Source organism: Volvox carteri (genome assembly GCF_000143455.1).
Source record: "Volvox carteri f. nagariensis unplaced genomic scaffold VOLCAscaffold_32, whole genome shotgun sequence".
Taxonomy (NCBI): Eukaryota; Viridiplantae; Chlorophyta; class Chlorophyceae; order Chlamydomonadales; family Volvocaceae; genus Volvox; species Volvox carteri.
In genome coordinates this window covers 1,112,954-1,124,022 of record NW_003307575.1, presented here as the reverse complement: position 1 = coordinate 1,124,022, position 11,069 = coordinate 1,112,954, and the positions used below count along the sequence as shown (strand labels likewise).

The 11,069-nt window shown below is 57.2% G+C and overlaps 2 protein-coding genes across 2 annotated transcripts in view; both read right to left on the bottom strand.

The window, feature by feature from the left end:
• Positions 1–3,273, bottom strand: part of VOLCADRAFT_93609 (uncharacterized protein) — a gene marked incomplete at both ends in the record, with an annotated part of 12,453 nt that extends 9,180 nt beyond the window's left edge. The window contains 3 exons of the mRNA XM_002952777.1: positions 306–314; positions 583–925; positions 3,266–3,273. Of these exons, the coding sequence (XP_002952823.1) occupies positions 306–314; positions 583–925; positions 3,266–3,273 (360 nt within the window). The remainder of the gene's footprint in view (positions 1–305; positions 315–582; positions 926–3,265) is intronic.
• An 858-nt stretch (positions 3,274–4,131) lies between these two features.
• Positions 4,132–10,681, bottom strand: VOLCADRAFT_93608 (uncharacterized protein; the record flags this gene model as incomplete). Its single annotated transcript, XM_002952776.1, has 10 exons — positions 4,132–4,718; positions 4,862–4,946; positions 5,119–5,146; positions 5,857–6,270; positions 6,307–6,497; positions 7,176–7,322; positions 7,805–7,933; positions 9,328–9,441; positions 9,648–10,061; positions 10,616–10,681. The coding sequence occupies 10 exons, from the start codon at positions 10,679–10,681 to the stop codon at positions 4,132–4,134; spliced, it is 2,175 nt and encodes a 724-aa protein (XP_002952822.1).
• Between the last annotated feature and the right edge of the window lie 388 nt (positions 10,682–11,069).

The following is an 11,069-nucleotide window of genomic DNA, read 5'->3' as shown; positions in this document are numbered from 1 at the left end:
CCAGTGCGAGGCGGCATCCGACATCACAGCGAGGTGGAAGGAATGCAGGTCGGGGTATGTGGCGTCCATATCGACACGTGCACATGTTTGATTCCAGGGATAAACCAACTCAGAGCCCAGCTCCTCCTCCTCCTCCCGCTGCTGCTGCTGCTGCTGCTGCTGGCGTCCCGCTTGATGCTGTTGCTGCTCGGTACCGCGGGACCCGGCGGCGCCGCGGCTGCTTCTGGATCGCAGTTTTCTGCCACTGCTCTTCCTGGCTGACGTCACCGCTACCGCCGCCGCCGCCGCCGTCGTTATCTTCCCACCGGCCGTCGCTGCAAATGTACGGACAGCACCGGCGGGAGCGCCCGTCGACGGGGGCCGCACGGCGACGGATCCGAGAGCACTGCCGCCGCCGCCTCCTGGAATCCTGCTGACGCTGTCGCTGCTACTGCTACTGCGGCCACTGCTACTGCCCACACTGCCCGTGTTGCTGCTACTGTGGCTGTAACTGACGCTCCGTGAGCTAGTTCCGACGCCATCATCCGTAGGGGTGGCCCTACCAGGACCATCGCCACTGGTCGTGCTGATGCCGGTGCTGACCCGTGCCCCCCTGGCGGCGCTGCTAAGACGCGTGCTGGAACCAGGGGACGGCCGTTGTCGCAAGCGGCTCCTTGCAGCTGCCCCCCCCGGCACCGTGACGTCGTCGCCAGCAGCGCCAACACCGCCAGGACGACCCACATCGCCGTCGCCGCCCGTGCTACTGCTCTCCCTGCCGCCGCTGCCGCCGTCGCTGCCGCCGCCGCCGCCGCCAAACTCCCGTCGTGGGCCCAGCCCCCGTCGCGGAAGCTCAGCGCGCGAGCTCACCCCGTCTCTGCCCTCCGGGGTGCCGCTGGCGGCGGTAGCGCCGAGGGTGTCGGCGCCGGCGATGGTGCGGATGCGGCGTCTACTCCCGTCAGTAGCAGTAGCAGCAGCAGCAGCAGGCGGCCTAAGAGCCGCGGGCGGCGCAGTGCCGTACAGCCGGGACGTCCGACGGGGTATCAGAAGTCGCTGGGGCGCCGCCGCCGCCGCCGTTGCCGTTACTGGTGCTGATGCAGACGCCGCCGCTGCGCTGTAGGGCTGTAGCGCTGACGGCGGTCCTTGTCCGTGTGGCAGAGGCGGTGCTGGGGTCGCAACCGGTGGTGGCGGGGCAGCGGTTGCAGGGGGGAAACTGCCACTACCGGTCTCTCCGGCGAAGGCTGAGGAAAAAGGCGTTTGAGGGCCCGCCATCCCCTTCCCTCTGCTACTACCACCGCCATCACTGCGGTTGCTGCTGCTGCTACTGCTACTGCCGTCAGCCCCGTCGCCGTCGCCGTCGCTTTTGGCGGTTTCCTGGGGTTGCCGCCGCCGGAGCCGTCGGCCTGCTAAAGCGCCCGGACCATAGCCGTCGCCGTGCCTGCTCATGCGGCCGCCAACGGTGGCAGTAGCACCGTCACCAGGCGTGGCAGTAGCACTTAGGAGGGAGTGCATAGCCCCATCATCACCGCGATCTGCATCACTGGCGGGACTGCGACACGTGTCCTCAGAGTGGACTCTAGAACTGCCGTCCACTGATAAGGGTTTGCGTCGCGCAGCGGCGATGATGCTGCTTCGAGGGGCGTGGGCGCGTGAATCCCCTGGCTGCTGGGTAGGATAGAGCTGCAGTGATGGAGAGCGCAGGCCTGCATCGCTGCGGGAGGCTTGGGTGCTGGTGTCGAGATGAAGGATGGAAGGCTGGGTGTCGCCAGGACCTTTGCGCTTCCTCAGTGAACTTCCTAGGGGCACCTGACGGCTGCGGTGCTGGGTGAGCGCACGCCCGGAATTTTTCAGATCTTTTTCAACCTGATAGGAATCGCAGCTCAGCGCTGCAGCGACGTGGGGCAGACGGTGGTGTTCGTTGGGCGTTGCAACGCCGCTGGCAACAGAGGGCTCCGCGAAAGTTTGGAAGCGTAGAGCCGCCCAACAAGTATGTTGAGTGCTAAACGTGTTGTGTGTTGTTGCAGCGTCTGCGGATGTCCAGAACGCAGCCGACGGCCTGAAGTTGCTCCACATTCAACGCTCTGCCGGCAAGGGCACGTGCAAACACCTGAGGAGCAACTTTTAATTTGTAGCAAGATACATGATTTGCTCAGCCAGAAGACTCATAGATTCTTGGTGACTCGACCTATCATTTTGCAGGTGGCACCGACTGCAAGGGCTGGCAAGATCCGTCATTTATATAACATGGCAACGCAATCTTTTTTCCATCCAGCTGCTTGTTATATGGTAATACCCTATCAGAAAAGCATTTGTGGCTAGGATGTCACACAGGTGGAAGTCCAATACATGCAGACCAAAGTTGACCTTAATATACCTATCCTTCTCTTGCATGATTGCAAAGTCCATATCCGGACATTGCGGGCGTCCAATGTACGGGTTCTGTAGTACAACGGTTTACTAATCCCATCAAGCTCGACGGACAGTGTTGTGCTCCCAGTTAATCCATAAGCCTTCTAACTCATCGTTAAGCCTTCGAATTCAGATGCGTATAATTATCATAGTCATTATACGTTTACGTTTACGTTTACAAGCTTCAAGCTTGTACGGTCCAGACGAGCCAAAAGGCTCATGAACCGCCAAACTGGAAACAGGAACTCAAAAAAGAGAAATGCCAATACCCAACAATAACAGATTGATTAATCTTCAACGTACTGCAACCTGCATCTTCTAATGTCGTCCAGGACGCGCGCTAACCCGCGTTGATCCTTGACGCCCATAATCTCGATCATGCGGTCCCCAGGAGTAACCCCCAGGTCCCAAAGCTTCAAACGGATAATCGCATACGCAGGACAATCTAGCAGCACATGACATTCATCTTCAACAGCTTGCCGGTTCCCACAGACCCGGCACCACCGGGCAGACCGTTCCCTACCGTGCGGTCGATTAACCGCCAAAGGCCAAACACACATCCTGAAACGCATCAGCGTGACGTGCTGTCTTGGCGAGATATAGCCGCTGCCATGCTTGGGCATTATATTAACCAACGAAGTGAAACTCCCATCGCTAGTCCCTTCGCCCGTTTTCACAACAGCCATCTGGCATAACGGTTTGAGCATTGCATACATTTTTAAGTATTTTCTGTGAAAGCACCTTAACAACATCAGCTACCCTATGGGCGTTGGTATCCTCAATCAGGGTAACGGAAAACCTAACGATTTTGAGTTAAAATCATGTGGGTCACGGCGGTCTGCGATCTGCAAACGCCATCCTTGCACATAAGCTAAAGCACCTTGACATAATTTGACATAAAGCTAACACGCAGATATCCATACTTCAGACATCGTCATACGCTTCGCGCTGCATGAAGGTCACCCGCACAGAGCTCGCCTACGCGATTAACCAAAATGCGGAGCATGGGAGCATATACCACACTTTACTTCATAATCTGAAAGCGCAACGCAGATCATCACGATGACGGTGGACGGCAACGCCCCCTAAATCCCCCGCCCAACAACTCTCTCACTGTTCTCCAGGATATATTCGTTATTAATACGCGTGTGTACATCTAAACGAGCGATACCAACCAACCGACCGCAGAGGAAGCGACTCACAGCCACATAGGGAAGAACTATCTTACCGCGGCGATAGTGCCACGGGGTTCGTTCAACTACCCTCCATCTTTTCCAAACAACTCCTCTGGATTTGCCTGTGATAATAACTCTTCTACCCTGCGTCATGTACCACGCCAAGAACGCGGTTCCATAGATTGTGCTGCGTTGTGTTAGAGAAGTTAGAGAACTGAGCCACCCCGGTGTCTGCTTTACTTTAGGCGCGCGAGAAGGGGAAGAGAGAAGGGAGAAAGGGAGAGAGAGAGAGAGAGAGAGAGAGAGAGAGAGAAGGGGAGAGAAATAGAAGAGAAAAGGCCTTCTTAGGGCGACAGCCCCCACGATTTTCTTTTACTCGCGTTCCCCATTCGAACTCATACAGTCATACCAAACTTATTAACAAGGACGCAAATCAACGTCAAACACATCCTCAGGTTGACATCACAGGGGGTGCTGCCACTTCTGTCCTTCCCTAATGTGGCTGTGCTGTGAAAGGCCCTGTACGAAACGCTCTGTGTACAACATTGTACTGCCAGCAGTACAGTACGACCTATTGCGAACCGTTGCCCCACAGCTCAAGCAGCCGGCCTAGGAGCTCCTCCCGTCGCGCCGCCACATCGACGTCCGCATACCTCAGCTCGTCCCACTCCCAGTACGGCACGCACTTGACGTTGTCCGGTCCGAACACCCTGCCCAGCTGCCGATCCCTCAGCGCGGTCTTGGGCCGTCGGGTGCGCGGCTGGTTGGCGAAGTAGTGGCTGGGCCCGTCTACCTCAACCACCACCTGCCGCCCGTCACTCAGCCACACACACAAGTCGACACGCAGAGCCAGCTCCTCCACCAACCACTCGGGCTCAACACGCAAGATGCGAACAACAACGTCATCATCGGCGGCAACCGCGCGGACGGCAGGACCGCCATCTTCGACGTCAGAGGCCGCCGTCGACGGTGGTTGCTGCCGTTGCCGCTGCCGGCCCCGCTGTGATGGCTGTCGGTGCTGCTGTGGCAACGACTGCATTTCCTTGGCTTCCACCGCTTTCGCCGTACTCCGCCTCATGATGGCGCAAAGAGTTTCACAAACGCTTCGCTGCAGCGCACTGGTAATGGTACTGCTACCGGTACTGCTGCAGGCTGCTACTGCGGCGACGGTGGCGGAGGTGGAGGCGGTGACGGCAGCGGTCCATACCTCAAGTCCATCCCCGTCCTGGACCCCCCTGATCCCTGCCAGCGCGCCGCCGGAGCCGCCCGAGCCGGAAGATGTTGACCAGGCGGAGCTCCACCTCCTCGGTTGTGCGGAGGGGCCAGGGGGGGCCGAGGGGCAGCCGGCAGAGGAGGAGGAGGTGGCAGACAGCATGGCTTTACGTGCTGCAGTCGCAAGATGGGGACTGAGGAAACGGAGCGTGTGGAGATAGGATCGAGATGGGGTTGGAGATGGAGATGGCGTGGAGGCGGTGGGGGAGGTGGGGGAGGTGGGCCGTGTGGTGGATGACAGCTGTGTGACGTCGCGAAGTCGCGAAGCAGCAGCCCCCAGCTCCACTTGCGCCTGCCACAGCTGGGTCAGCTCGCTGGGTGGGGTGAGAGGGGAAGGTTGGCAGGGGGCGGGTGGGGAGGTAGGAGGAGGCCAGGTAAGGGGCGGCGTGTGTGTGGAGCGGAGGGTTCAAAATATGATGGGTTGGGGGTTGGGGTAAAGGGACATTGATTGTCGTACACAAAATTGTCGTACAAAAGAATCGTATAAAGGTATACTATATGTCCTGCTTACTGTCAAGGGCTAGACTAACTTACAAATACTACAGCGTGCAAAAGCAGGTTGTGGTGGAAAGCTGGAAACGAAGGTTCTTGGATTAGTTGAGGTGGTCAGTACTGCAGAGGTCGATGGGCTGGTTCGCACGTACAAATATATATATGTGTGTGAGAACAGTGGCCCCTCAAGCCCTGATGCATCCCGAGAGCCTCGGCGACAGCCAACCGTTCGGCTGCCTAGCGCTACGGTTAGGGCAGGGCCGCTGTCCTCGGACGGTACTATTGGGCCCGGTCAGCTGCGATGTAACAGTACATAGATAGATAGATAGATAGATAGATAGATAGATAGATAGATAGATAGATAAGTAGGTAGATAGGTTCTGGGGTTAGTGAACATATACACGTACATACATACCTACACATATACACACAGAGAAGTTCCCAGGTAACCCGCACTCCTGGAGTACGGCACTAAGGCAACCAACCAACCAACCAGCAACAAACTCGCACCAAGAAGGACAGCAGTACTCACAGCTCGGTAAAGTCGATCTCGTCCAGGCGGTTAACCGTCGCTACCAGCGCCGAAACCAGCTCCACATGCCGTACGATTGTACCTTCCGGCATCACAGCCAGCGCCCACAAGCAGCTGCTCAGCGCCTGGGGATCCATTCCTGAGATTGTTTCCACGCCGTACTTCGTCACCGTACGTCGATCGTCCAACAGGACGAGATCCAAAAGAGATTTCGAGATCCACGTCATCACCCGATCGTCGTACAGGTCCAGCGCTGCCAACGCCCAAAAGACCATGCTGAGCTCTCGCCAGTGCTCCCGTCCCCAGCCATCCTCGCCGGGGTGACGACCCTTCGATCTGACGTACGTGCCGTACATGCGGTCGCGATCAAGGGGATAAGGTCCGTCCGCCCTGCCAGGCACGCCGTACATGCGGCTGCGGCCGAGTGGGGGAAGTTGCGAGCCGCCGTACCTTCCCCCTCCTCTACGATATCCCTTTTCCGCACGGCCTTGATCTTGATCTTGGTCTTCGCGTTCATCTTGGTGGAGCAGCCGCAGCGAAGGGTTGACGGCAGGCGGAGGCGGCGGGAGGAGGAGCTGTACGAGCTCTTGGAACGGCCTATGCCTGACGCTAGCTAGGGACCACAACAGGGCTGACCACTCCTGCGCGAGTTGTGGAGTAAGTGGGAGGTGGGAGGTGAATTGCCGCGTGTGTGGCGGTGGCGGTGGCGGCGGCGGCGGCGGCGGGATGGTGCACCGGCGGCGGCGGGGCGTCAATAACATGGAAGACAACAACAACAGCAAGATCATCATCATCATCATCACCATCACCATCATCATCACCATCATCATCATCATCATCATCATCGTCACCATCAACATCAACATCATCAGCGTCATCTTCTTCTTTTCCTCGTCGTCGTCGTCGTAGACGATGTGGGCTGCCGTATACATGTTGTACATTTACGTGGCTATGCGCAAGGCAAGCCGTTAAGGGCCGAGTGGGCGGATTGAAGAGTGTGCCGTACAGTGTGACGTAATGTCGGGAAAAAGACACTGAATCCAGCAAGAAGTAACATACATACATACACACAGGCGACAGCCGAACCTACCCGCACCTACCCGCACGTACTTCTGCAATGTGAATCCAATCTTCAGAATGTTTGAAATTATATTTTCATAAAATGTTTCTGTTGACTTTCAGCTCTACCCGACGACCTGCGCCTCCTCCAGTACGATCCATCCAATAAGCCGCCTCTGAAAGATGGCCGAATAAAAAAAGATGGCCCCCAACCGACCAACCAACTAACTAACCGGCCAACCAAAAGCCAACCGACCAACCTGAGGGCGGGCGTGCGCCATGCAGTCGCACCGAAGCGCAGCCTGTACGACCGCAGTGTAGCACGACTGTTCGTCGTACCCAAGTACGGCCAGGGCCCACGTGATGTTGCTCAGGGACTGAGGTGCACACCCCGGCCACGACCCTCCCTGCAGTTCGCAAAAAAGTTGGCGAGTCAGCCAGCCGGCCAGCCAATATACAAGTAAATATTAAAAATATAATAAAAAATTAGTAAATAATAATAAAATAATAACAACTATAAGTAAATCATAAATAAAAGGATAGATAAATAAAATAATAAATAAATAAGTTAGATTCACAGGAAAACCATTTATAAAAAGATAAGGAAGGTGAGCAGCTGATCGACGAATACGTGTGGCAGGTGCAGCAGCAAATCTTTAAGGTGTAATCTATAACCGTCACTCGTTTCCAAAGTTGGTTCCAACTTCGGTTGTGTTATTACTTTATACACTCCCATACACAGCCACTTACACGTCCAGGCTGCTTCACGACGTTTGCAAACCCCTTAGGGTTCCAACTCCCGTACACCGACCCCAATCCCAAAACTCCCCCCCAACACCAAAACACGCACACACACGCACATAACCCCCCAACTGCCCAACAAACTCACCTGGATCCGCTCACGCACGTGACACGCCAGTTTAACCGCGAACCACGTGATCGAATCAGAATCCGGATCCAATGCTGTACCGGGATCTCCTCGGATTCTGGGAGGAGGAGGCTGTGGCGGCTGCTGCTGCTGCCAATGATGATGACGGTGGTGGTGGTGGTGGTGCTGATCACGTTGGGGTGACGGCGGCTGCTGTTGCTCTTCCATCGCCTCCGTCGCCCCAGCCGCGGCCCGCGCCCCGTGACGAAAGCTCTTGGCCGGGACTCCACCATTGCCATCCATCCCCCCGCCTCCGCCCCCTCCCCCCCCTCGCTTTCCCTTCTTCAATGTCAGTCTCAAGCGAGCCAGTCCGTACAGTGTGATGGACAGCGCCTGAAGAGGGCGGATGATAAGTGGAAACCGACAAACCGACAAAACTGACAAACCGACAAACTGGTAAAAACGCTTACACAAACGACATTCGCGCGCGGACCACCACTCTCATGAAGTGGAAAAAACTCTAAAAAAAGGAAAGCCCATGAGTACGGATATAAAGAAATGAAATGTGAAACTGTACGACACTTTCCTTACATTTCTTGCCTAGAAGAGGCGTGTCAGGAAAAAGAGGTGATCCGAAAGCAGATACGGAGGAGGAAAAGAAACTCGGGTTTGCCGTACTTACCACACGACCCAAAGCCCATGACATCACCTCCTAACCCCCCAGCTCCCAGTTCCCACAAACCTGCGGGTTGAAGCGATGGAGGCCCAGCCGCAGGGCTCTGTCGGCTAGCAATCGAATGTGGAGCAACAAAGATGTCACCACCACCGCTGCTGCTGCTGCTGCTTCTGCTGCTTCTGCGTCTGCTGCGGGGAGCCGCCGCCGCCGCCGCCGCCGCCCGCTGGTCCCGAGGCCGTTATGGGTGGCGCTTTGGTCACAGGGATCCGTGTCTGGCTTGGCGGCCGTGTCGCTGCGATAACGTCCTCCATCTTCACCACGACGACTTACTCCGCGCCCTCCTCCTCCTCCTCCTCCTCCTTCCTCTTTGGCGCCATCAGAATCCGAGTCAGTGCCACTGCGACTGTTAGTCGCGGCATCATCACCACCATCACCACCATCATCATCATCATCACCATCATCATCGACGGCAATGTCGCCTTTGTCCACATCGCTGTCGGCGCCATCTTCCTTGTCCACAAATGCCGTACTGTGGGAGTAAGCACTGCCGTACAGCTCTCCCAGTGCATACACTGTATTGGAGATGTCCTGCAGCTCGCAAGGAGATGACCACGGTAGCCATTAACAACAGCGTCAGCAGCAGCAGCAGCAGCCGTAGCAGCAGCCGTAGTCATGTGTAAAACGTTTTTTTGCATGGCATCGAGGAATCGCCTGGTCAGGTGCAGCTCACAGACATCGACTCTTCGCGACCAAATGACCGCATCGCCCTCTTCCCCTCTGGAATGGGGATGCCATGAAGTACATCTGGTTCGTACAGTAATTTCACTTCTTCTCTTTCCCTCTTCCCTCCCCCCTCAGCCCCATCCACCTGTGCCTGGAGTGGCCCCACATGCTGCACCATGCAGCTAAGCAAACCATCGATGAGCTCGACATCGTGACGGTAGTTCAGACGGGAAGCCGCGAGGATGATGTTGCTGAACACCTGAAATACAGTTCGTTGGGAGGCAGCAGTGGGCAGTTGACAGTTAACACGTGTCGGTTGGTGGTTGGCAGGTGTAGCGCAAAGGCACCGTTTGAGGGGGGCCTGCGTCACGACTACCACATTGACCACTTTGGCCAATGATGCATCCACTGCTGATCCACTCCTCCCGACCCCACCCGACCCCACCCCACCCCATTCCACCCCACCTGCGGCCGCAACGAGCCGGCAACAAGCTGGTGCGTGTGCGGGTTCCAGTTCCTCTCCCCCTCCTTCTTCTCCGGCTGCTGTGGCGGCTGTTGGAGCCCCCTCCCCGTGTTCACGTAGGGGCAGCTCTCCTTCAGGAGGGCGGCGGACGTGTGCAAGATGTCCCCAACCGCTTCCAGGGGAGCAGCAGGAGAAGGAGGCGATTGCTGCTGCTGTAGCTGTTGGTGTTGGTGCTGGTGTTGGTGCAGCTGTTGGTGTTGGGGTTGGTGATGGCAAAGTTCACGTTGCGATAGCGCCCACCACAGGTTGGCGTGATCTTGGCCGTTGAACTTGTAAAGTAGCCCGTACCTGTCCCTCCTCAGGCGCTTCAGCAGCTCGGGCACAAAGGCGCTGCCGGGTGCGCCCCAGTAGCCCGTCTTGGCGCACACCCACAGCGCGTTGACGGCGTAACGGGAGTTGATGATCCAGGGAATGTACGGCAGGAAGGCGGCGTGCAACACGTCGAGGATTTGCCGGAGCTGGACCCCCGTGGCCGTGGACCCCTTTCCACTCCTATTGCCGCCGTCGCCGCCGCCGCCGCCGCCGTCATTATCATCGTCTCCGCCACCGCCGTACTTGCCCATGTTGTACCGTCCGCCAGCCGGTCTGTTGTACGGCGGCAGTCCAGTCACGTCGTGCCTTTCCATCAGCTGCCCATGCAGTACAACGTACGGCGTTCCGGCAGTGATAACCGCATGGCAAGGGGAGGTGGATGGACACGGGAACCCAACCCAACCCAACCCAACCCAACACAGGTATCAGGAATCTTCAAACAGACCGTCAATCGACCTAAGGGATGGAACCAAGAATGGTGAACATTCGTTTCCTTCCCTCCTCCCTTCCCCTCCACCTTCCCCCTCCTCCTCCCCTCCACCTTCTCCCTCCTCCTCCCCGCCACCTTCTCCCTCCTCCCCTCCCCTTCCCCCCCTACCTTGGCCACGTGGTTGAATGCGGCACTGATCACCAGCGGATGCCAGTGCGAGGCGGCATCCGACATCACAGCGAGGTGGAAGGAGTACAGGTCCTCCGGAAACTGAACCACGTTCGAGCTCCTCTCCAGCCACGGGTTATTATGAATTGATGTAACATCATTATCACTACTGGTATTGCCACTGCTGTTGCTGCTGCTACTGCTGCTCGCGCTGCTGCCGTTCCTGGTTATGTCGGTGGTGCCATCGCTGCTGTAATTATTGTGATCGTGGCCGTTACTGCTACTGCCAATGCTACTGCTATTACTCCCTTCACCGTCACCTAAACCGCTGCTGCCCTTCAGTTCGCCATCATCGGCCACAGGGCGGCTAGGACTGAGAACCCCGGGTTGCGTCAGACGCAGTCCGGCTCGTCCTCTTTCTCGTCCCGTACTAGCTCCTTTCCGACGGCTCCTG